Below are 26,804 nucleotides of genomic sequence, written 5' to 3' on the forward strand. Positions count from 1 at the left end.
TTTAGAGACAGAAGATAATGCACGCTGTAGTGTGGAAGGAGGTGATTCAGTGGTGTTTTCCTTTGTGTATTCCATTTTACATATTAAGAGAATTCCAGGCTTCTGTCAGCTGTAATTATCTTCATCATTAAGCATTTACATCTTAGCATGGACTTCATTGCTTTGTTTGGGCCCACAGTTTCCATGCCCCAATTGTATCATGAGTTCACAGTCCAGTAATAATGTGAAAATTTTCAAGAAATTATGACCCACGGGAGACAATGGTAATTCATGGGCTGCTCCAAAGCCAGCCCTTAGATGAGCCCAAGTTGACTTGCTTTCATTTTATTTTATTTTATTTACTTTTTGCCCGTTCTCAGATAGTTCCCTGGAGGGTTAATGATAAATAGCTGAACACAAAGCGCTGTATTCTGCCCTCTGAAATGTGTACCAGCCAATGCTGCTGGTCCATCCCCCACAAAGGAAACGGGAATGCAAGACAACAAAATGTGGTCCGTTTCTAGCCAGTCATTTATCTTTTGTCTAAAATGGTTGAAGCAGAGACTCACAATAAAATTTGAAATCTCTGATTTCAAACCTTGTACAGTTTTCCAAATGATGTTCCTTAGTAGCTACTGTTCTATGTGATGTTGAAGGAAATTCTATGCTAATCATCCAAGTAAGAATGGGTTAGAACATGTTAGATTACTTATATACAGGATTTCTCAGAGTCTTTCATTTATAAATGAGCTTTGTAAGTCTTCGAGAGGAAAATGTTTCTCACACTTGTCCGTGGAACCCACTCCCCATTCCCAAACCCCACTGCGGGATAGCTAAAATCTTTTCATGGACATTAGAGTCCCACAGATCTGTTTTCAACAGATCTTTAGTTCCATGCCTTGTGATCTAGAGTTAGAATTTATTCATCATACTTCCCCCAAAAGGAAACCAGTGTCTGGTTCAATTTCTGTCTTTCACTGAACCCTTCTCTAGCTATTTCTATCTCAACCAAGGTGTCAGATTTGCAAAATCATGCTGCACATAGTGTTTTCATTATCTTGCAACCTCGGCAGGTTGTTTCTGAGACACCATTGCCCCAACAGACCCAGCATATTGGGGCTCAGCTGGCAGAGTAAAATTGGTCACCCTAAATTCAACTAGTTATGAAAGCTCTGGGCCAACATTTTTTTCAAACGTTATTTACTTGGGAGACTGGGGGTGTTATTCATTTCACTACTTAGTAGAGAAATAAACTGGTTTTCAATTAGAATAAAACATAGAATGCACTTTCCCAGGTGAGGGAAATACCACCGAGGACCCAGCAGTGACTTTCCTGCTGATCCTAGATAAAATTTTGAGTGTATATCTTAAATAGCTGTTGGCCCAGTTCTGGGTCCATTCATTTATTTCTGTGAAGTTATTGATGACTTAATAACTTGGTTATGAAAGGCCATCAATAAATGAGTAGAAATAAATGAGTTAGTCTACTATGTGCTCTGCTTGTGCACTGGGGGTTGAAGATAAATATGCCAAGAGGAAGCCAGCCTTTGCCGTCACCCCGGAGCAGGGACGGTCTCTGATGAGGCAGTATGAGAGCAAGTCCCTGAGATGCCCAGGCATGCAGGACGGCCAGTAACATCAGTGGATTATTCTGGAACAGAGATCAGCTCACACCCCAAGGACAACTGATATGAGCAGTCATCAGAAGTAGAATCTGGAATTTGGTGGCATTTTCTTTATCACTAGCAATGTTCCTTCTCCTCCGAGTTCCTTTATGCCCGAGGGGAAGTGGTGTGCATGTCGGAACAAGCATAGGATCCAGAAGCTGAAGACCAGGATTTGAGTTCTGACTCTTTACCATTTACTGTTTAATAACAAAATGTTTACCAACTCTGAACATCATGTTTCACAGCTGCAATGGGAACTGGAGATTCAAGAGCAGTGAGTCCCAACTTTAATTTGCCCTTCATACTTTTAGGAAGCAGAGTGTTCGATAATGTGCAGTTTCTGCATCCTTTATTATCCTCTATTTCTGAGAAACTTTAAAAATGGCTGGGGCATTTAACGTCTTTCCTTTTTCTCCTTAAACAAGGGAATAATCTTCAGTAGTTCTCAACCTGTGGGTTGCAACCCCTTTGGGGGTCGAATGACCCTTTCACAGGGATCGCCTAAGACCATCGGAAAACAAAAAGATATTTACATTACGATTCATAACAGTAGCAAAATTACAGTATAGAGTAGCAACGAAAATAATTTTATGGTTGGGGGTCACCACAACATGAGGAACTGTATTAAGGAGTCGCAGCATTAGGAAGGTTGAGAACCACTGGTCTAGAGGTTAGAAAGTTTCTTTATTTGTTTGTCTTTTTCCTTTGTTGCTTTCAGTTTTATATCCCACATATCAGTGAAATCATATGGTGCTCGACTTTTTTCTGTCTAACTTATTTCACTTAGCACAAATAAATAAACAAAAACTCATAGACACAGACAACAATTGAGTGGCTACCAGAGGGTAAGGGGGAGGGGGATTGTAGAAAAGGGTAAAGGGGGGGGTAATATATGGTGATGGAAAGAAAACTGACTGGGTAGTGAACACACACAATGTGATATATAGATGATGTATTACAGAATTGTACACTTCAAACCTATGTAACTTTACTAACCATTGTCACCCAACAAACTTTAATTAAAAAAAAAAAGAGAAAGTGACAGAGCACAGCAGAGAGTGAATAGTTGTCTTTTAAGTGATCCCCCAACTCCCACCCTTAGTACCACCCTGAGAGGTAGCATCAGAAAAAAAATTACTATACTCTTTGTTTTAGGTTTATTTGGACCCCTGAGAGAAAACAAAAGGCTCTAGCCAGAACACTAGATACTGAATCAAGAAAGAATTGTTAGTTGTATTAACCTTGATGAAAAACAGCTAAGTAAATGTAAGTACATTTCTCTATCAATTTGCTAAGTGAACTGGATAAACTCTGCTCTGGGATAATCATATGGGAACACTCTTAATTTCAGGGGGATTCAATGGATAAAGAGAGAAAAAAGGTTGTCCTTTCTATTTCTCAAGATTTCATATTCAATATTAATGTCAACACAAGTTTCATGGAATGATAACAAAGACAAATAATTATCATAACAGGTCTGTAGAGCTCCTTACAGGCTCCAGAGTCATTTTCCCAGTGGAGCGTGAGAATGGGGCTCCATAGCAATACGTTTGCCCCACCACCGCCCCCAGTTTGAAATTATTTACGTAATATTTTCAAGCTTATTGTCTAATTTTTTAATTATCAAGTAGAGGACCAGATCCTGTGCCATTAAAGAGAAATATTTCTGGATTCTGAAAAGGTAGCATTCTATAATTGAGGGCCAATAGAAATTTTTTTCAAATTTACCTTTTAAAAAGTAAGTCATTAATTCTCAGCCGCCACAGAAAGTTCTTTATATAAATATTCTCACTTCCCCCATGCCATGATAAACTCATAAATAGTCCCAAGAAGTTGTAGCCTGAAAATACATGCTTAGGGAGACAACTAGTCAAAGATGGGTAAAACTGTCAGACAAGTAGACATTGTAGATATACGACCCGATGGGATAACAACGTGATGTAGATGAAAGAAGGGGCCTGGTTCAAACAACTTTGTCTGTGTAAGAGATCCAAGGGGAAAAGAAACTTTGGTTCAGGTAAATATATTATTGTGGGGTTTTAAAAATGTATACTCACATACTCTTTGGTGCTTTTCCCTTTAAAAGGTGGAGACTAATTTCCTTTCCTGTTGTGGGAGGGCTGTGCTTAGTGACTCATCTTTAATCAATAGAATGGGGCAGAAGTGATGGAGTGTCATATTCAAGACTGGGTCATAAACAAGCATTGTGGTTTCCTCCTTGCTGTCTTTTTGGGACCACCTGAGGGAAGTCAGCTGCCATATTGTGTGGACACTGAAGCAGCTCCATGTAGAGATCATGTGATGAGGAACTGAATCTCCCTGCCCATGGCCAGCAAGGAACTGACGTCGCCTGCCAACATGAAGTGGCTGCGCCAGCCCCAGCCAACCCATCAGATGACTGCAGCTCTGGCTGAATCCTGACTGCAACCTCATGAGAGATCCCGAGTCAGAAACACTCTGCTAAGTCCTTTCAAGTTCCTGACCCATGGAAACTGAGATAATAAATGTCTGTTGTGTTAAGCTAATAAATTTTAGGATAATTTGTTATGCAGCAAGAGAAAGCTAATACAATGATATATTGGCATTGTAAGTTCTACATGTAAAAGGCATTGGAATGGAGTTGGGAAGAAATAGTAAAATGATGAGGCATAATTTCGTAGCTTACAAAATATATTCACAAAGGTAACCCATTTATGGTGTAACTGTACACAGAGAAGTTAAGCAAGTTGCCCAAGGACACATAGCGGGAAAAGATGGAATGTGAACCCAGACAATGGTTCCAGAACTTCCACTCTTACCTGGTATTCATCCATTCATCCACTCATTCATTCATTCATACAAACCACCCATGTCAAGCACTAATCTAAGCGTGAGCAGGATGCAGCAGTTACCAGTTTAAAGTCTTCACCCTCACAGAGCTCATACTCTAATGCGGGGCGCTGATAATATAAACAGCTACCTGCTGTAAGTTCAGAGATTGGTAACAATAGAGAAGGTAAGAGGATGGGAGAACAATGCGGAGAGGCCGTTGGCGGGTCAAGGCAGGCTCCTCTGAGAAAGTAGCATTTGATCAGAGGCCTGAATCATATGCAGAAGTGAGCCGTGTGGGGTCTGGGGGAAAACGGTCCAGGTAGAGGGGACTACACAGATGAAGGTGCTGGAGTCACTGCAGTGGTGCCCCTCGTGTGGCAGGAAGGTCATGTGGCTGGAGCTGGGTGAGCAAGGTGGGAGCAATGGAGAGAGGAAGTGGGAGAGACAGAAAGGGGCCAGATCATTGATGCTGGTTGTGAACTTGATTTTATTCTACGTGTAATAGAGGTTAAAACTCTTGAAGATTTGGAGCTTGGAAGTAATAAAAACAACTGTTTTTAAAGACTCATTTTTCTCCCATCTCCACTTTGCCAGTCATTATGAGGTTAATTTTTATATTTGCTAACATAACTTTATTTTTTAATGCTATGCTTGCTTTTTTATTTGCTCACTTAATGCTAACTTCCAATTTTATTTTTGCTTCCAATAGTCTCTTCATTGAAATCCTACTTTTGGTTGTCATTTATGCTTGTGTGTAGAATGGGTAGATTGGTTCTGGTCACTACAACTCAGGAAAGTCAGAGCAGAGCAGACAAAGGTCCAGAGAAGGGCAACTTCAACAACTAAGCAGAGGGAGATGAAAAGGACTAGGATTTCTTCAGTAGAAAGACCAGCACTGAAAAGGGGTACAATAAAGTGTCTTTAAAAAAATGAAGGGTGTGAAAAAGGGAAACGAAGACTTGTTTGCTGATTCCTAGAAAGCCTTAACCTCAAATACCCTTAAAACTTGAAAGAGATCATCTGGGGGGAAAATGTGTTTTTCTGCACAGTTGATGCTTACTACTCATAGTCATCCAGAGTCACAAGGGCTGGAAATATAAGTAGTTCAGGATGGGAAGAGATTAATTAGCAGATGATAAGGTCATCTAATCATCAAACAAAATTTCATTTTACCTTGTGGATATTTTTGAATATTCCTAATAGACTTACAGAAAATAGAATAAAGATCCCCACATTTACATTCTCCATATTTAACAACTATCAACATTTTTCCATACTTGCCCCTATCCTGTTGGACTTGGCCTCATAGAGTATAAATTCCATGCTAAATCCCCACAAATATTACAGAAATTGAATACATACTAGGCTCTAAAACTAATCTCCCCCAGGTGAGAGTTTGTTGTTGTTGTTGTTGTTGTTGTAACTAATAGTGTTTTGAGAAAAATAAAATAAATATTTCAGAGCAAATATCTTGGGTTTTACCTTTGTTAATATTAAATGTATTTTGTTTATACTTACTTATGACTTATACAACTAAAAGTATACCCACTCCCCACTAACTTTTTACTGCTTAACACCACTAAATTCCGTGTATTTAGTTTACCTGCAGATTCTACAATTACATGAATAGAAGGCAGAAATAACAACAAGGAAAAAGAGGTGGAGGAAGATGGCACCTACAATGTAGTGAGCACTTTTTATATATTGGGCACAACATATAAAATCACATTTAACCTGTACCTCAGCCAGTCAAGATAATTATTACAACCCCTATTTTATAAATGATGAAATTTAAGTTCAAAGAATTAAAGTAACTCTTCCGAGGTGACAAGAGCAAAAATCCCCAGCCACTTTAGCAATACCTAAACTCCAGTCCCTACCTCACTCCTCAACCCAGTGAGTCCACCTCTGTGCACTTGCCAGTTCTCTGCTTGGATTCTGCCTCCTGGCACTGCGATGGGGACAGGGCTTTGAGGCAGAAGGTCAAGGAGAATGCAGACTCTCTTAATTTGTTTTCTTTCTCTCCAGGATCATGGTCCTTCGCTGCCTGTTATCCAAAACCTGAATTCTATCATGTATTTAGGATACCAGTTAGTCTAGCATGGTCAGCCATTAAATAGTTTTAAAGTATTGGGTTGTCGGGAAAGTCATGATGTATTTTTCTATGTTTTTCAATGCAAAAATGCGTCATGACTTTCCCGACGACCCAATAGTTTTGTAGGGGGAAACACTGTTTTGTTTTGTTTTCAGACAAATACATAATACTGTATACTGTTGATCTTTGAACAACACGGGCTTGCACTGTGGGGATCCACTTATATGCGGATTTTTTTCAGTAAATATTGTAAATATATTTTTTCTTATGATTTTCTTAATAACATTTTATCTCTAGCTTACTTTATTGTAAGCATGCAGACTATAATACATATAACATACAAAATATGTGTTAATCAACTGTTTATGTTATGATTTAAGGTTTCCGATCAACAGTAGGCTATTAGTACAGTTGATCTTTGAACAATACGGGGATTAAGGGTGCTGAACCCCTGTGCAATAAAAAATCCATGTATAACTTTTGACTCCCCCCAAACTTAACTACTAAGTTTAACTGCCTGTACATTGGTCCATCATTTTATGTCTTTGTATACAGTCTGCAATCTGTAATATGGTATACTGGGCTTAGGATAATTTTTGATATACTTTTGAGGGGGAAATATGTAGTTATATACAGAGTTACATTTGAAATATGAGGATGGTAGTGGTACCTACTCATAGGGTTATCTTGGAAAGTAAATGAGTTAATATAGATAAGGTCCTTAGAACAGTGTTAGCAACAATAGTTAGTATTCAACGAATATTAGGATGTCATAAAAAATGGCAAAAAGGGAAAAAGAAGTGATTGTGGCAGCCCTTCTTGGGTAGCAGGAATTTTCTACTGAAAGATTATAGGCGGGTGTGACACTCTAGCCAGTCAAGTCTCTGCAATGCTGTGCTTCCAAGGACACAGAATCAATTCCAAGGACAGCTTCCTAGGGGGTATAGGGTGGGGGTGAGGGTTGGAGTGGGGTTGTCATGTCTGAGGTTTGACTGTGTGTGTGTGTGTGTGTGTGTGTGACATAAAATTCAGAGCTGATACCTTCCATTTCTCAAAGTAGCACCTTCACATGGAGTATCTATTTAAAGTTTAATAGCTGCATGGGGAACATGCTTTCTAAAGCTTCTGGTCTGGTACAAGTAAGAGTGTAATACATTCACACTCTAAAGGCGTTATAAGGCCAAAAGGAAAATGGTGACATTGCTTGTTAGTCACAGGTACAAGTCCATATTTCCCAAAGGTTATTTTACTTGCCATAATAGAGAAAGAGGAAATTCCTTTTAAAAAAATGTTTATTATTGATTTTGAGAGAGTACGATCAGTAATTGCCATACTATCTATGAAATTTTTAGCTTTTGATAAGTAGGAAAAGATTAAAAAAAAAACAAAAAACGTTGACCAGTGTGAAGGGTAACAGATTATCCTGTTAGTTCATGCAAACCAAATGGAAGCATGCAATCCTCCTAAGCATCAGGGTTTACGCTCTGTAGTCAGAGAGAGCACCAGACATAATAATGAGCAATGAGTTGTCAGGCAAAGTGAGGGCAGTGAGGTTCTTGCCACATGGTTTGCAAAGTACCAAGAAAAACCAAAAACATAAAACAACAAAAAAATTAAAACAAAAAAACTGTCCCGATGGAGTGGCAGCTGCATGGATACTGTGGTTTGTTATTTGCAGCCTGAGCCCAGTTTCCTGTACTTGACACAGAAGAAAAGAATTAATCCAAGGTGTGAAGAAAATTTCTTTCTGAAAGGTAGCTACTTTTGTAGTCAAACATTATCATGAGTAAGAACACTTCCAGGACATTTCTTAAAAATAAAATTATTTTTAAGCAGTTCATTAGGAACCATGCAAATTAGAATAAGATTATTTCTTTAACATTTAGGTAGCTCTTTATGTGTACTGTACAGCAAGCCCCAAGTGAGACATTACTTTTAAAATATAGTGGCCTGTGAAGTTTTGTATCACTTGAGAAGTAAGGATGAATTTCCCCTGTAATGATAATAATTTAGTATATTACTGATTATTATTTCTTTTTCTCCCCACTTTGGCTGCCTGAAAGCTTACTCATGGTTCAACTATAACAAGTATATAGGATCTTATGATCTACTTATTCATGATTGTTTTTTCTCCTTTGGTTTTGTTTTTCTGCTCTTATTGTTTTTTTACTGAATTTTAAAATTCTTTAAAATATTTTACTATTATTTTATTATACATGGTGGTGTTAGCTGCTTCAAATGCTTCATAAGAGAAGATAGATTTACCTAACAATTATTAGGTAGTTTTTACAGACGCAATTTCACTTGATTGTCATAACAACATGGAGAAATAGACATTATCATTCACAGTGTACACAGAAACTGAGATTCAAAGATGAAAAAACTTGCCTAAGATCCAAGTATCATGTAGTTTTCAATGTACTATGTTGCACTATCTCATTTCTCCAACAACAACAATAACAACAAGATTTTCTACCGGTTTAAGTATCCTCATGTAAGAGTTATTACTGAATTAACAATGGTGTGAATGAGCTAAAATAAAATACATTTAAATTGTAAAAGGAGTTAAGCTAGTAGGTAATCTTACCAATAATTACATGTGATTGTAAAATATTAGGCAATTAGAGGAAGATAAAGAATTTTCTTTGATTAATTTTCTTACTTTATCTCTCTCTTATTTTAAAGAAAACAATGTAAGAGAAGGGATATTTTTAAATAAAAGTTTTACTTGAAAGTAGAAGACTAGATGGGTTGACCTATATGAGACGATGATGCTTTGTAAACATCCACTACCATCAACCCTCACTACCTCCTCATCAGCCCACCAGTGTGAGAAGATGGCTTTGATCACTTTTCTCAGGTCACCAGGCTGGTCCGAATCCCAGGACTCTGACACCCCGGCTGTGCTCAGTCCTGCAGTTAGGTGTGTTTCCTGGGCTAAGAAGTCTGTGAAAACAGCACCAGGCTGGCCTTGGAACACATGGGACAAAAATATTCAAAGTGCATGTGAGTCAGGATCATCTCTCACTGAGTTTCCAGCGCTTTTCGCAGAGCACAGGATCCTTCCTTCTCTACATCTGTGTGAACCTGAAAAGCAGTAGCACTAACCACTTGTGCCCTCTTGATGGTACTGAAGAGAAAAACCAGGAAATAAAAGAGAGATGGGTCCTCTTCAAATTCAGACATGATCATAACACAATTCTTTCAGCAGCATCCTTATTTACTGTGTTACTCTATCATGTCTGGATACTTGCCACATTTCCCACATTTGTTAAAGGACTGAATTAAAAATGACTAAAGCAAAATTGCCAATGGCATATTTCACTCTGATGTTAAGTTCAAGTCCAGAGTTTACAGAATACACTTGCCTTACTTGAGGGAAGAGCATATAGTTCTGAACAATTTTCCCTGAGGATTTTCAGGTCTTTGCAGATAATGATTGCTCAGCTAATTCAGGAATGGCTCACCTAGACAGTTTTGTGCTTTTGCAAAGGTTCAATATTTCTGTACACCTAGACCTGATAAATGAGAAGTCATGCAGGAGAAACAGGTCCTTTCATTGGGTGCCCAACATGCATCAGATGTGCACTGAGTAAATTTCACTGAGATTACCTAGCTAGCAAGTTCCCAGGCAGGGGTGTGAACTGCAGGCTGCTTAATTCCAAAAGCTGCGTTTTTGCGCCTCCACTACAGTCTCCAGGCTTCCTGCTGCCACAGAGAGGGTGTAAGTGTATGCTAGTGCTAAGCACTCCAAAGATTACACAGAGGTTATTGACACCTGAATTTCAATGGATTTTGTAGTCATCTGATTAGTTTTATCTGCAAAGGCAGCTCTCTTTACAGCAAGCCTCTTGGCCACACACTGGACAAGCATGGACATTTCCATTGAACAGAACATCTCATATCTATATACTCTATGCACTGGCTTCTTTGACTTGCCTGGAGTGAAGAGGGCTCCTCCTTCAGATTTTCATCCAGGTCCACACCAACTCTGTTAAAGAAAACAGAAAATGTAATTGCTTTGTTGAAGGCAAGATGAGAGAGTCTTGTGTGTCAGATCACCTGAACCAAACACAATACAAATCAGAGGAAAGGTTTGGCAGAAAACCAACCTACTTCTCTCAGAATCAAAAGAACTTCAAACAGATTTATGGCAAAATGAGAACTGCACAGCTGGGCCTCCACATAGCTGGTGAAATGGAGCACCAACAGCTGTTCTTGCCGCGATCTTTCCCAGCGAGAGCCAGAGCCTGAGAACTGGGATAGGAGCCCTTGGGGAAAAAGGCCTCTGCAGCCGAAAACAGGGATCCTGGAGGGAAAGGCAACCTGCTTCCTAGGCAGGACTTACTGACCACACTGCTCTGGGAATGGCGGGGGAGGCCAGGCTGGAGCAGGTGGCTCTCCAGGACAGAGAAAACCTTATCCTTTGCCCAGAACCCCCCCCGAAGCTGCCAGTAGGGAGGATGCAGGTTTGTGGGTCATGAGGTTTATACAATTTTTTTTGGGGGGGGGCGGGGGTGTTAATACAAAAATACAAATACAAAATGAGGTATGACAATGACTTTAGAAAATAAATTACAAAAAATTATATACTTTTAAAATCAGGCAAATACAACAGATATCTCAAACCCCAGAAAATATTGTACATATAATCTAAGTAACTAACTGCCTGACACACCTCTAAAAAACCTTTTTCCTCTGTAAGTTTTGTCTGCATACTTTGATGCTCTATATGATCATTATCATAGGTCGTCTTCCGGTGAACAAGACTGATTCAAATTATTGATAGCTGGGAGGTACTAAGCATGCCTCCTTCCACACAGACAGACCGACCTGCTGTGTGTTTTCCTGCTATAGGTAAATGCCCTGTAATATGAGGTTTCTGGTAAATTTCATTTCACAGAACTCTCAGAAACATCCGCATGTATGCTGCACTACTGGATGTATTCCTCAACTTCTGCTCTGATGCGGCGGCGGCGTGGGAACGGATCCTTTGCTTAGCATTTCACACATCTCAGGATCGGAAGAATTTCCCACAGACTAGCTTCTGGTTCAGAGCATTTCAAGCCTCGTGTTCCCTCCACTGCCCACAGACTTCTGATGCCAGGTGCCATGGGACACGTTCACCTGATTCGGCCTGTAACACCATTTCCGTAAGTCGTTTCTGCACACCGGGGTGGTCGGCAGTGACCTGCCCGTGCACAGAAGTGACTATGGGGACACCCAGTCATATCCCACCAAAGCGAACTAAACACATTCCCAGTTCAACTTCCCCTTAGTTGGAGTTCCCCAGATGCCCACGGCCACTCCAGGGCCATCTGACCAGAGAAGTGTGATGAGGGGAAGTCCAGTGGACAGAAAAATGCTTGCCCCAGCTGCGGTTAAAATAGATGCCTTTTGCAAATCTTGCAAAAACATAGGGCCGTGAGAGAACGGTGTCAGGGCTCCTCCCAGGGTCTTGGAAAAGCCAGAGTAAGTGAAGTGCCCGGAGCTTAAACTTCCTGTGTTCTGGAGAGTGGGTCTTGCCCACGTGTGCTGGGTTTGGTGGGGGAGGGTTGTGGGGTGGGCAGCTCAGGACCTCAAACACCTGGCTTAAGCTGCCCTGAGTCATTCCTGTGAACACTATGATTTCTAGAGCTTCAACTGCTGCTCCTGTAAACACTTCAGTCCCTTTTCAATTCTGTTCTCTAAGAGGGGAAAGGAAAACAGGGTTAAAAAGCTGCCAGTCAGGCAGCTGTGTTAGCATGTGAAAGGAAAAGGCAGAAGTGAAAAGACAGCCTGTTTAAAATACCTCCGATTCTTCACAAATGAGTGTCCTCTGGGCATGAGTAGCCCCTTCTCTCCACCCAGGGGGTGAAATGAGTAGCTATTTATTGTATTCTGAACTGTTGGCCTTCAGGTAATGGGAAAGGCCTCTGGAGGGGGCTAACCTTTGATTCTCTTACTGTAGACAGAACATTTGATCTATTTCATTGAAGTTAGAGGCAGAGAAAGAAGGGAAAGGGGAGGAGAGAGGGCAAGGTGCTGAGTGAGAGAGGAGGAGGGCAGAGAGGGAAAGAGAGAGAGGGACAGACTGAGGGGCTGTGCAAGAAGGGGGCTAAGGGGGGGGAGGGGAGAAGGACAGAGGAGCTGGAAAAGAGGAAGGAGTGAGTAGAGGAGGGAGAGTAGAGGCAGAATTAAGGTCCAGGCCATGACCTTGAGGTGCAGGTAGTCTGAGGCCAACCCCTGTGAACAGTGGGGTCCCAGCTGAAGGCCCCGCCCACGCTCTCATGGGGCTGGGCCATCTTCACACCTCTGGGGGAGCTGACTCTGGCTGATGCCGGGAGCCCCCTAGGATCATTACCCCTCGCAGGACTCCCTGGCACCCATGGAAGCTGTGACTGAACCAGGGTCCTCAGGTTCCCACACTGCTGCATCTGTTCAGGGCCTTTTTCTAGTTCTCTGTCTAGAAAACTGGAGAGAATAGAAATCAAATTTCACAAGATAACCAACATTTAAAGTTTGAGGCAGTATATACTAAGGTTTCCCACTAAAATATAAGCTTTCCTCCTCAGCAGCAATCAAAGCAGACATTTCTAGTTTCAATTATTCCGGCAGCCAGATGGAGCTAAGGCATGACGGCAGGGGATTAAGTTCTTCAGTTTTATGTGGAACTTGGTGGAAAGCATCTCAGAGGCCTGAGTGACAGAGGCAGGAGCAAGGACACGCCTTCTCCCTCCTCCCAGGTCAGGCAGAGTCAGGTTGCTCCTGGGACCAGGCCTGAGGGCTTCTGGGCCTAGAGCAGACTAAACATCTCAAGTGGCTTGAGGACAGAGAAACTCTGAAAGTTATTTTCCTCCTAGGGACGTGGGGATAAATGAAACAGATGTGGTCCGTGTTGTCACAGGCATACAGTTTGGCAGGTTTAAGCAGAAAAATGTTTAAACATTTATTGTAATTTAAGTGCTATGAAGGAAAGGCACATAAGAACGATGCCTGCTTTCACTTGTGATTCTAGCTCTCTTGATAAAAAGTGTTCCAAAATATATTCCCTTGCCCCCTGCCTCCTTAAACAGAGTGTGGCGGGGACACTGGAATCTTCCCTGGAAGTCTCAGTATCGCCACTGACTCCATAAGGCCAACACTCACTGAGTATAATGATTTCCGAGAGATACATGAACCTTTTATGCACACATTAAATGGTCCCCGGCTAATAATCTTTTTCTTTTTAAAATTATTGTATCTGCCAGTTAGATTGCCTTGATTTCCTACTTGTCCCCTTTTAATGTAGCATGGGACTGACATTCAAATTTCATATATGTTCTTTTCAAGTTTACAGTACACACACACACACAAACACATATAACAAAATAATAAAATTCTAACATTCTAGAAGAGCTTACAGTAGAATGCAGGTGTCCCCTGCCCCACCTCTGCACACCCCCAGACCCACCCTGCATTGCCTCTGATGACGATTTCTGTCTTCTCTTCATTGTGATATGTAAACCGATATCAACATGCTTGGCACACTCACACATTTGATGAAGCCAGATGTGCCAGCTGCATCTGTATCTCTTATTCTCTTGTTCAAGAAAGCAAGTCAGAACGTGAAAGTGACATTTGTTTAGGATTAAGTTGAATCCACCCACTTTTCTTCATAAAAGACCATTTACACATATGGGTTCTTGAGAGATTATTTAAAAGGAGATATGATGTCACCTGGCTGGTGGTGCCACGTGTGTATAGAGCGACTCTCCAGGTGAGTCACAGGTGTTTGAGACGAAGCTGAGCCTCCTTAGGTGATATTCAGGGCTCTTTAGCACCTTTCCAGCAGAGTAAAGCTACTCTTTCTATTGGTCTGATCTGGACACAGTGCCCCAGGGCTGGGAGGTGGATCTGTCTTTGTTTATGAGCCTCCGTACACAATGTGACCCCTGAGTTCTGGCCCTGCCAGGATCTGTCAGTGCCTTTCCCATTGGCTGAACCTCCTCCCTCCAAACTCCAGCTGGTGGTTTGGGCCATGCTGACCAGCCCTGGGCATCTGTGATACCCCATCTCCTTTCCTGAACACCCCACTTCTGCTCTTCTCCTTCTGATCACCATATGGACCACTCATCTTATCGCCATACCTTGATTCAGGTCCCCCATCACTTACGTTTTCACTGACTTGGACTACCTATACCTGTATACCTTCAACTCTGTTTGCTGCTCTCAGACCGAACCCTTCCATGGCACCTGTGATCACTCTGCTCTGGCTATGGTAACCCTGGCCCAACCTGTGTTTACCTGTCCAGTTATACCCAGCTGTGTGGGCGAGCCAGTCCTCTGCATGATATGCCAGCCTGAGTTGGATCCTAGGACTGAGTGCTAGACTGCAGCTGTGGAGTGTTTCTCACCGCTGGGTGACCTGTGAACTCACTGTGACTCGGTTTCCTCGTTAGTACAATGGGGATAATAGCAGGACCTGCTTCCCAGGGTTGTGGTGAGGATTAAATGAGAAAATACTTATACAGTGGTCAGTTTAGGACCTGGTACCTAGTAAGCTCTCAGGAAATGTCAGCAGTTATTGTTGATGTTATTACTTTTATTCATATCAGTGCTTTTTTTTAAATCAGTGAGGCCAGAGTTGACTCCTGCCACACTCAGTGCTCAGTGATTTGAGAGATAAACCCTCCTAGTGCCCAGCTCTGTACTGGGCAATCCTTGAATACATAGTAACAGCTACAGTTAAGCCACAGGGAAGCCAAACTTCTCAGATTGAAATTTATTTACAATTTACTGGTAGTCTAGTGGGTGAGAGGGAAACAAAGAAGAAAAGTAAGTTACTGAAGAGCAAGGGGAAGAGAGGGAAAGGGTAGAACTAGGCAGAAAAACAGCAGAGACAGAAGGTAAAAAGGAAACTACATTACAGTAAAGAATGGGTGCAGCAGGTGGATGCCAGCCTAAAAGGTGCCTGCGGCCTTAGAGCAGGGAAACTGGGGTGCACGGAGGAGCGATCACACAACTCAGGAACATTTTTCAAAATACAGAGAAATGAAGAATCAGGATAAGATTTAAAAGCAACTAAAAAGGCAGGTTAAAATTTTGTATGATGTTTTGCATTCTTGTTGTCCCTTTTAGTTCTAAGTGAGTTGGGTGCTGCCTCTGTTGTATTGAAATGGACATGAAAGCGAACTTTGAGTGTATTGTTCCCAGCTGTGCCCCCTAAAGCCTCGCTCGGGTTCCTCATTTTCAAGGAGCATCCCACTCCATCTTCAGAGCAGAACCCATCTCTGTGCACCATAATGTGCCTTTCTTCCTGTCATGTTTCCATTCTGGTGAGTTTTATTAGACATACGAAAATCTCAGGATGCTCCCATATCCAGCTATGGCCAAATTGAATGCTCCAAAGTTGGGTTTTTAGAGAGGAAGGGAGGTAAGTAACTAACAAAAGGCTCACTTTTCCCACTAAAGCCCATAAAATTCATTCTGATATTATCACTTAACACCTCCAGAAAGGCAGTGAAATATTGCTAGGCTTTATTCTCATCGTGGGTATTACAGTAGTCTTAGGTGCAGTTTTGGTCTTTTGAGCCCCCTGCTGACAGGGGCTGGGTGGTGGGGGAGGACAAACCACTTCCTCTAAGAACTGTATTTGATGGCTTAGTGTAAAAAATGATGTTTTCAGTAAGGGAAGAGTGACTGGATATTGAGCACATAAATACAGCAAGACAATGGAGGAGACTGAAAGACATTTGCAGGGTTTTGGGGACTATTGTATATCCATGAGAACATTACACAGTGTCAAAATCTGGTACTTCACTCCACCTCACCTCAGATATATTTGACTAAATATTTGTGTAGCTGTGTATGGCCAAAATTAATCTAATACAATCATTCAAATATTTTCAGTTTGTTTTGAAGAAATAAGCAAGTGAACTAAAGTAAGTGGAAAACTTCACTTTAGTTCATATTGTTATTTCAGGGTGGCATAGTAGTTAAGAGTTCGGAACATGGAGCCAGACTACATGGGTTCCAAACTCACTTTTATCATTTACTACATTTGTAACTTTGGAACAAATTACTTAACCTTTCTAAGTCTCAGTTCTTTCAACTATAAATGGGAATAAGTATATATCTACATTATGGTTTATTATAAAGATGAAATGAGTTAACACATACAAATATAATGCAATACTGTATTATATTTCTATGTACTATATGTATATGTAAAATATTGGCTGCCACTTAGGAAGCACGCCTGAAATATTAGCTGATGTTCTTGTTATTGGTGTTTTTACTATTAGAGAGAAATAGATGTACCTTGAATTGAATGGTAAATACAATCAGTAAAGCCAAGAGTAGATTTTCTATCCATGACAGACTCTAAGATATAAAAGTCAATGGCAGGATTCCTACCATCAACGATACAAGCTCTAATGGAGAAGACAGCAGTTGGAAAGAAAGCACTACAGTATGGTGAAGTAAGCATTGCTCACAGAGTTCTCTGAACACACCAACAAAGAGCCAACCAAGATGGGCTGTAGAGGGGTTGGGTACATTTCACAGAGGAGCTGCTTATTGAAAAGTGAGGGTACTGTAAGTGCCTGACATTAAGCTTTAGACTGCCGAGGCATCCATTTCAAAGACTTCCATCTCGAATAAACGTATTGCCAGCTGTATACACAGCTACTAGTAAAACAACCAGTAGGAGTTAAGCTGCCCCCACTCATAAAACTCCCTCTTTCAGAAAGCCCTGGGTAGCCTAGATAACTGACTGCTTGTGTCACTCCCCTTCTGCCTTCCCGCGCCTTCTGCTTTAAACTAGCTGGTAAAGAGTGAACTCATGAAAACCTGGACACCTCACTCTTGGACCCTGAGGGCCCCAGGTCTTCACTTTCAGTCTCTCTTTCTCTCTCACTCTTGTTCTTTCTGTGGCACTCACGTTCCTACACTCTCTCTCTCTACCTGGGACCTGCTTATTCACATTTACATGTCCCTGGGGCATTCTGAGTAGCCTCCAGAATCTGCAAGTAATAAATCTTGTTCCTCAAAATTCTCTGATGGTTTTTGGAGTGCCTTCTGCAATCATCAAGAAAACCAGCATGGGCCAGTGGTGGAAATATCTGTGGGGCTCACTATGAGTAGTAGGGCTGGGTGAGTGCCTCAGGCATTCTTAGCCAACAGCCTCATTATCAGTGGGCTGAGATAACATAAGTGAGGCTATAATGTAAGTGGAAAAGGAGGTGGTGGAGGGTGCTCCAGGCTGCGGGCATTGTGGGCAAAGGTAGAGAAGTGGAGAAGAACAAAGTAGGTTCAGGATATGGTAAATAGCCCTGTGTGGCTCAACTGCAAGGGTTATGCATGTTGAAGGGGGCAGAGCTGCTTTGGGTGAGATCAGAAAGTAATTTGAAGTCAAATTATGAAGGATCATGAATGTTATGCTTAGGACAAAATTTTTCCTGTAGACCATAGGAGATGAAATGATTAGATTTATGTTCTAGAAAAATCACTGGTGGCACACATTTTGATATTAAGAAACTGGAGGGATGGAGGTCATTTAGTAGACTACTGCATTAGAGTCTAAACTAAGATGGTGGTTGTGGAGAAGAGATTTGAGAGATGTGTGCATGGAGGGCTGGTGGGGGTTAGAGGGACACAGTGGACTGACTATGGAGTGAAGGAAAGTATTGAGAAAGTATTGAGATGTTTCTGAGTTTTTCCTCAGGACACCTGAATGCTTTGTCCCTGCCATTACCCACATTATGGGAGGAAGAGAAGCACGTGTGGGGGTTTTCCCTACTAGAAAGATGGACCTGAAGCTCAGAGTCAGTAGGGTGTGAGCATTCTCTTGTGAGTGAAGCAAGGTCACAGCTCTTTACATTCTCATAAGTTCAAGGAAAAGAGCCCCCTTCCCAATCCCCTTTATGAGTTTTGACTATTTGCTCATCTGAAGTAGTGGTTGAGAACGGTCAAGTCCAAGGAATAAGGGAGGAATAATGGGTGTTTCAAGGCCAAGATCAATGGATTGGGAATATTCATATAATAAAACCTGGAGAAGGGTGTGTCACTCCAGTATTTGAAGACAGTTTGGATATCTTATTTAGGAAGGGCTACAGAGAGCTGGAAGACAAGATGCTTAGGACAGTACTTTACCATAATCTTAGAAAGAGGTGAACATTTTCTGTGGCAGTAGATGTAGAAAAATTTCGGTTTGGATTAATATGCATTACAGGGGATGATGCCATGTGGGAGTCATCTAATGTAGTCAGTGTGGGCTCAGTATCAGCAAAAGCAACAATCCTTCCAGTCCTTGGATGCTTTCAAGCAAAGGGTGATGGACCATATCAGAGGTGCTGTGATAGCAAGCCTCTCGTGATAGCAATTGGGTAGAGGATCTTACCCTTCTATTAGAAGACTGGACTTTTAGAGCACAAAGGTTAATGTGTACTCAGAGACAACTCTGATTTTGAACTTAGGGAGTGACAAGTTGAAATATCTGCCCATGAGGTAAAAGAAGAAAGGGAGGTTCCGTAATTTGGAGACATGAAGTATGTGATATGACTGTGAACCCCCATAGATGAGTAAGATACAAGTCTGGGGATGCTTCTGAGAGCACAGCTGTCCTGTGGGTTTCCAGCAATGCATCTTTTGGTCAAATGTATGCTCTGCTAGGTTACACTTTCTTACCAGTAGGACTTGTCTGATTACCAAACTGAAATGGCTGCATCCAGGGTTCATGTGACATTCCTGTTGGCTGGCATCCTCAGGCTGCCCACATGACATTTGTTTTCCTCTCAATGATTATGGATGTGGAACAGATTCCATGGGTCACTGTCAGGCTCATCAAATTAAAGAAGAGTCTGATCTCTCTTTAGTTCTTTGCTGCCACAGTTTACTGAAAATACTAGGTAATAGCTAATAAGAGACATACAGCATAAATCATGGAGTTAAACACCCTGACTTGCTGATTCCACTGTTTACTTGTATGACTACAGGCAAGAAGCCATGCTTTAGCTTCCTTTTACATAAAATGAAAGATGAAGAGTAACTATTTCATAGGGTTGTTGTGAGATAACAAATGCCAGGGCTCAGCCCGGTACCCCACCGAGGAAATGCTCAGAGTGGTGGCTGCTGCTCTCCTCATGGTGGTTATGGATGTGTCTTTGTTACTCAGGCCTTCTGAGTAAAGAGTTAAGTAACAATCTCCAGCATAAGAGTCATGTTTACCATTCCTCACCTGATCTTAACGTTGATTTTCTTTGTGACTTCTGGCTCCAGCAGAGGCTTATTTACATAGTAAAGACTGAGGAGAGTAGGTGAGCTCTGGATGTGTAGCTGAGCCATAGGGACAGTGTTTATAATGTCCGACAATTCAGAAATGCACTTGGGAACATGTAAGTATGCTGAAAACATTATGTTCTTTGAAAGATAAACACCAATAAAAAGTACATGTTGCAGACAGAAATACAGATACACATCCTGTTCTTCAGATTTGGCAGAACTTCCCCTGAGTTTGGAGGGCTTAGTTCCGCCAAGATGTAAGCGAACGTCAGGCTACAGATAAGTCAGTTAGAAAGTGGGCTGAGGCTGACGATGCAGACTAATTTGTTTTGACCTAAGCTGCGAGCACACTGACACCGTTTGGTGAGAAGACAGATGTGGTGGCTTATCATGGCACCTGGCCTTCCTCTCCTACGGTTTCCCTCTGGGTGCTGGGCAAGAGCACGTTTCCAGGAAAGCTCTGGGTTTCTGCACTTTTAAGTGGATTAGCTCGTTTAAATTTTAGTGTGCTCCTAGGTGGGGCATCTTCTCAACGTCAAACTGAAGATATTGTATGGGAAAAAAGAGGGACATTTTATTACTGAGTACAAAGTAGCTGTAGGAGTCTGTTTTGTATGTTGGTGTGAAGCCAAAAGTGGTTGAGGATAAATCCTGGACTGTCAGAGGTCTCAGCAAGAGATAGAAAACTTAAAACCTGGAAACGACTGTGCTTACAATCATGCATTGCTTAACGATGGGGATATGTTCTGAGAAATGCATTGTTAGGCAATTTTGTCATTGTGTGAACATCATGGTGCACTTACACACAGCCTACTACACGCCTAGGCTATGTGGTATAGACTATTGCTCCTTGGCTACCACCCTGTACAGCATGGTACTGTACTGAACAGTATAGACAATTGTAACACAATGGTAAATATTTGTGTATCTAAACATATCTATAGTCTATTTAATAAATGCTGCTGGGAAAATTGGACTGACACACGCAAAAAAATGAAACTGGACCACCTCCTTATGCCATATACAAGAACAAATTAAAAATGGATTAAAGACTTAAATGTAAGACCTGAAACATAAAACTCCTAGAAGAAAATATAGGGTCTAAATGTGCAGACATTATCCTGAGCAATATTTTTACTGATACATCCCCATAGGCAAGGGAAGTAAAAGAAAAAATGAACATATGTGACTACATCAAACTTAAAAGTTTTTGCACAACAAAAGAAACCATTAATAAAACAAGAAGGAAGCCTACTGAATGGGAGAAGATATTTGTCAATGAGATATCTGATAAGGGGTTAATATCCAAAATATATAAAACACTCATGCAACTCAACACCAAAAAAGCAAACAACCCAATTAAAATATGGGCAGAGGATATGAAGAGAAATTTCTCTAAAGAGGGCATACAGATGGCCAACAGGCATATGAAAAAATGTTCAACCTCACTAAGCATTAGGGAAATGCAAATAAAAACCACAATGAGATACCACCTTACCCCAGTCAGATGGCTATCATCAATAAATCAACAAACAACAAATGTTGGCAAGGTTGTGGGGAAAAGGAAACCCTGGTGCACTGTTGGTGGGACTGCAGACTGGTGCAGCCACTATGGAAATCAGTATGGAGGTATCTCAAAAAATTGGAACTGGAACTACCTTATGACCCAGCAATTCCACTCTTAGGTATTTATCCAGAAAAACCCAAGACATTAATTCAAAAAAATTTATGCACCCCTATGTTTGTTGTGGCACTATTCACAATAGTTAAGACTTGGAAACAACCAAAATGCCCATCAGTAGATGACTGGATTAAGAAACTATGGTACATTTACACAACGGAGTATTACTCAGCTATAAAGAAGAAGGAAATAGTACCATTTGCGACAATATGGATGGAACTAGAGAACATTATGCTAAGTGAAACAAGTCAGTCAGAGAAAGACAAATACCATATGATCTCACTTATACGTGGAATCTAAAAAACTGAATAAATGAGAAATGTAAACAGAAACAGTCTCAGAGACACAGAGGAAAAACTGAGGGTTGCTAGTTGGGAGCGGGTGGGGATGAGAGAGAAGAGGAAGGGACGAGACAATACAAATTGGTAACTACAATATGGCCTCAGGGGTAGAAAAGACAGTCTGGGGAATATAATCAATAATGTTGTAAATATTTTCTAGGGGACCAGATGGACTCATGTCTTGTTAGGGAGACCACTTCATAGTCAGTGTAGAGGCCTGACCACCACACTGTATTTCTGAGGCTGATGTTGAATAATATTGTATGTCAACTATAATTATATATACATATAGCCACGGGACGTGGAATAGAGTGTGGGAATGGAGTCAATGGAATTGTAATAGATAAGTATGATATCAGGGGTGGGAGGGCAGTAGATGGGGGAGGGGGGCTGTTTCTGTGTGAAGGGTGAAAGGATAACTATTGCATTGTTCTGTACACCTGAAACTAACTATAAAAAAAATAGGTAACTACAATATTGCCACAGGGATATGAAAGGACAGTTTGGGGAATATAATTAATAATGTTGTAAATATTTTGTAGGGTATCAGATGGTCACCTCTCTTGTTAGGGAGACCACTTCATGGATGGGGTAGAGGCTTGATCACTGGACTGTACACCTGAAGCTGATGTTGTATGATATTGTATGTCAACCATAATTGAATATATATATAGTAACGGGATGTGGAGTATAAAAAACAAAACAAAAAATCCCTAAAACTATGAGACATATGCAGATGATGCCAGTCAAAAGCCAGCTCAGTCCTTCTGCTAGCACACACAGTACAAATGGAACCCTGTAAAGGCGAATGTACTTGAAAAGGAAATGCTTCCTCTGGGTTGATAGGCCTGTACTGTGGCACTGGCCTTGAGGAGCTAAGTAAGGGCTAAATATTGCCTCACTTTTCACCATGACTGGGTGCTCTTGTGCAGGGCACGACTTCATCATTTTGTGTAGAAGCTGTGCCAGTGTTTGCTTACCTTTTTGTATTGGCTCATTCGCATGGATTTTGGCCTCTTACAATTATTTTACTTTTTCTATCGGGCTCAGTCATGTATTTTAAAAATGTTTTTAAAATATTGTATTCATAATTTTTATGAACTAAAGATGTATGTCTTGAGACTTTTCCTCTGAACACTAGACTGTTAAAATACGGGGAGTAGACATTACCTCATCCATTTTCAAAAAAACACAAAACCATATCTAAACATAGAAAAGATTCATATAATGTACAATATGATGTAAAAGATAAAAAATGGCACTCCTTTACAAGGCACTTAGCATGAATGGAGCTTGTGGGACAGGAAGGTGCCCTGGGCGAGTCAGTGAGTAAGTGTGAAGGCCTAAGAATTACATGTACACCAGGTGTCCCACCAACCCTCCCCCTGACAGGGTCAGAAGTAGAACATCAAAACTGTCAATGCTGAGGAAAGACGGCATCTGCCTAGCGGCTGCACAGGAAAGAAAAACACACAGGGAAAATACCGACTCTCCCTCCCACAGTCCTCCCCATGAAGCCCAAACCTCAGTCTGCCCTTTCATATATCTCCGACATCTCTGGAGTCACCATCCATCCCTTTACCGGAGCCCAAGGTTTGTTCTGCATCAAGTCAACTCTCTGCATAATCCTGGGGGGCACATGGGCATGCAAGCACCCCCTCCCAGGCTGGCAGAAGACAGAGGTTTATGCTATGAGATGTTGAACCTGCAAGGTTCTGGACATAGAGGCATCAGGTACAACCAGGGGAGGGGTAAGGAACCAATCTGAAAATGGGGGATTAAAGATAAACCTGTTTCCTGAAAGATGAGGATTTCAACTCTCTTCCTAATCAATATCCAAAATGCTGGAAGCCAGGTTATTATTTCACAGACAATAAATTAGAGAAGACTTTCCTGGGGAAACTGACTTTCTTAAGAGAAAAGATCTACAAATTTTAGTATTTGCTCTCCTGGTGAAACTGTGAGTCCCACCCAGTTACCATACGGTGAAGCCTAGGTGTCCACAACTTTCTCTCTTCTCTTTCCACCACTTTAAGTCAGAATTTTAGTGCCTCACATTTCAATATAGATGGACAGTTAATAATTACTTGATATTTCAGTATGGCATTCAACATGAAAGGCAGAGATAAAAACAAACTAAGAGGAAAAAAAAAGATATAAAGGAAGCAATGAAGAACAAATTAAGATTAACATTTTCAGAATGATAAGAGAAGGTGATGCCTCCCTTTAAATGAAAACTGGAGGTGATTTAAAAAAATAAGCAGAAAAAAGAAAATTCTTGGAAATGCAAATGTAACATCCATATTTGATTAAAAATCAAAAGAAAGTTTGGAAGATAAATTCAGAATAAATTTCCCAAAAGTAGAACAAAAATACTGAAGAAATAGAAATGAACAGGAAAAGTAAGATGATCAGTCTAGGAGAAGCATCTAAAAATAGAAGTCCTAGAGAGAAATAAAATAAAAGGAGAAGATGAAATTACTAAAGAAACAATACAAAAAAAATTTCCTAGAACTGTAAACCATGAATTTACAGATTGAAATATTTTTCTATGAGTACATGGCAAACTGAATTTAAAAAGAAAACTTACTTCAAGGCACATTGCAGTGACATCTCAAAACACTGGAAATGAAAACCTTAAAAGTTTCCAGAATGGGGGAAAAGGTTATTTATAAATTATTGAGAATCTGAATTGTATCAAACATCTCAACAACTACCATATAAAGTAGAAGAAAATGAAAAATTCTTCTAAATTAGGAGTGAAATGGTTTCCACACTAGAGTTCTATACCCAGCCAAACTAGCAATAGAGTCTGACAATAAAAATAAAGATATTTTTGGACGTAAAAACAAAACAAAACAAAACTGTCAATGCTGCTCCATGAACAGGGACGTAGGCTGGATAGATGGGAAATAATTGATGAGAAACTGGCTGGGTGAGGCATAGAGCACTTAATAGTGACTGTTGGGAGGGAGTGAAAGGTGGCCTGAGGATCAGCAGGAATAAGACATCAGGATAGAGAGATAAAGGGACATCGGGGATTGTCATGGCAATGTGGTTTTGGTTATGGCATGCTGGAGCAGTGGTCAGATTAAGGAGCTTTGTGATATTCATAAAAAGAGAAGGTGCTTAACATGGAGAGGGTATAGAATCAAGGACTCCATATTTGGACTTTGGAAATTTGTTTTTGTTTCCATGGACCCTATCTGGCACAATGGGCTCTCTCTGGCATTAAATTGATGGAAGAAATAAAACTTATCTGTGCTTTACATCATTAAGGCCTGAAAATATTTCCAAAGTACAGGGACAGGCTGGCTCCACGCTACCACAGAAAGCTTTTACCAAGTGGCAGGGGCACTTAATACTCGTTAAGGTGGCTCCTGTGGACCTGTGTACTTGCATAGGACCTTGTCCTCAACAGAGAATTGACAACAGCGTGCTGTGAAGATCATCAGATTAGACCTCGTGATAGGGGGCTGCAGTGCCCTCTCAGTATAGTGCTGGAAGGACAGGCTCCTGTCCCCTGAGAAAGGTCAGGGCTGACCGGGATGGAATCTGTGCACACAAAATTGAGGTGCTGTGAGTGACAGGGAATATGTTACCAAGTCCCATACATATGGCTCCTGTCAGAGAAAAAAATCCTTCTGAACCACATATCCTTCCACTTATTGAAGGAAATTTAGCTCCATTATAATTTTTTTTTTGCTCTTGCATTTATTTTTTATTTTTATTTTTTACACTATTTATTTTGACATTCAATATTATTTTATATTAATTTTAGGTGTATACCACAATGGTTTGACATTTATATAATTTAAGAAGTGATCCCCCTGACTAGTACCCACCTGGCACTATGCATAATTATTACAATAGTACTGACTATATTCCTTTTGCTTTACCTTATATCCCCATGACTACTTTGTAACAACCAATTTGTACTTCTTAATTCCTTCTTATTTTTCACTCATCTCTAACCTCCCTCCTATCTGGCAACCATCAAAATGTCCTCTGTATCTATGAGTTTGTTTCTGTTTTGTTTATTTAGTTCTTTAGATTCCACATATAAATGAAATCACATTGCATCTGTCTTCCTCTGTCTGACACTCCACTCAGCACAGTATACCCTCCAGGTCCATCCATGCCACTGCCACAGAGGCAAGAACCCATTCTGTTCCCTGGCTGAGCAATATTCCATTATAGTATATGTGTACCACTTCCTCTTTATCCATTTCTCCATCGATGGACACACAGGCTACGTTCACATCTTGGCCATTGTAAACAATGCTACAATGATGCACCATCCTCTCGAAGTAGCATTTTGGGTTTCTTTGGGTAAATACCCTGAAGTAGGATTACTGGGTCCTTCTTTGTCTCTAATTATAGCCTTTGTTTTAAAATACACTTTCTCTGGTATAATTATTGCTACTTCAGCTTTTTTTGTTTGTTTGTTTCCATTTGAATGAAATATCTTTTTCCACCCCTTTACTTTCAGTCTGTGTGTGTCTTTAGATCTGAAGTGAGTCTCTCATAGGCAGCATTTATAAGGATCTTGTTTTCTTATCCATTCAGCCCCTCTATCTTTTGATTGGAGCATTTAATGGAGTCACATTTAAAGTAATTGTTGATTGATATGTAGTTATTGTCATTTCATTTTCATATTTTTAATTTTTTCTTTCATCTTAAAGAAGTCCCTCTAAGACTCCTTGTAATATGTTTTGGTGGTGACGAACTCCTTTAACTTTTTCTTGTTTTAGAAGCTCTTTATCTGTCCTTTGATTCTAAATGATGGCTTTGCTAGGTAGATAATCTTGGTTGTAGGTTCTTGCTTTTCATCACTTTGAATATTTTCTGCCAATCCCTTTTGGCCTGCTAAGTTTCTGTTGAGAAATCAGCAGAAAGTCTTATGGGAGCTCCTTTGTAGGCAACTAGCTGCTTTTCTTTTGCTTTTAAGATTCTTTCTTTTTCTTTAACCTGTGGCATTTTTTTTT

General features: G+C 40.7%; 1 protein-coding gene across 1 annotated transcript in view; it reads right to left on the reverse strand.

The window, feature by feature from the left end:
- SLC9A9 (solute carrier family 9 member A9) overlaps positions 1-26,804 on the reverse strand; it is a 613,140-nt gene that overhangs the window by 135,477 nt on the left and 450,859 nt on the right. The window contains exon 13 of the mRNA XM_019656952.1: positions 10,488-10,543. Coding sequence (XP_019512497.1) covers positions 10,488-10,543 — 56 coding nt within the window. The remainder of the gene's footprint in view (positions 1-10,487; positions 10,544-26,804) is intronic.

The sequence above is a fragment of the Hipposideros armiger genome, unplaced genomic scaffold (genome assembly GCF_001890085.2).
Source record: "Hipposideros armiger isolate ML-2016 unplaced genomic scaffold, ASM189008v1 scaffold_270, whole genome shotgun sequence".
Lineage (NCBI taxonomy): Eukaryota > Metazoa > Chordata > Mammalia > Chiroptera > Hipposideridae > Hipposideros > Hipposideros armiger.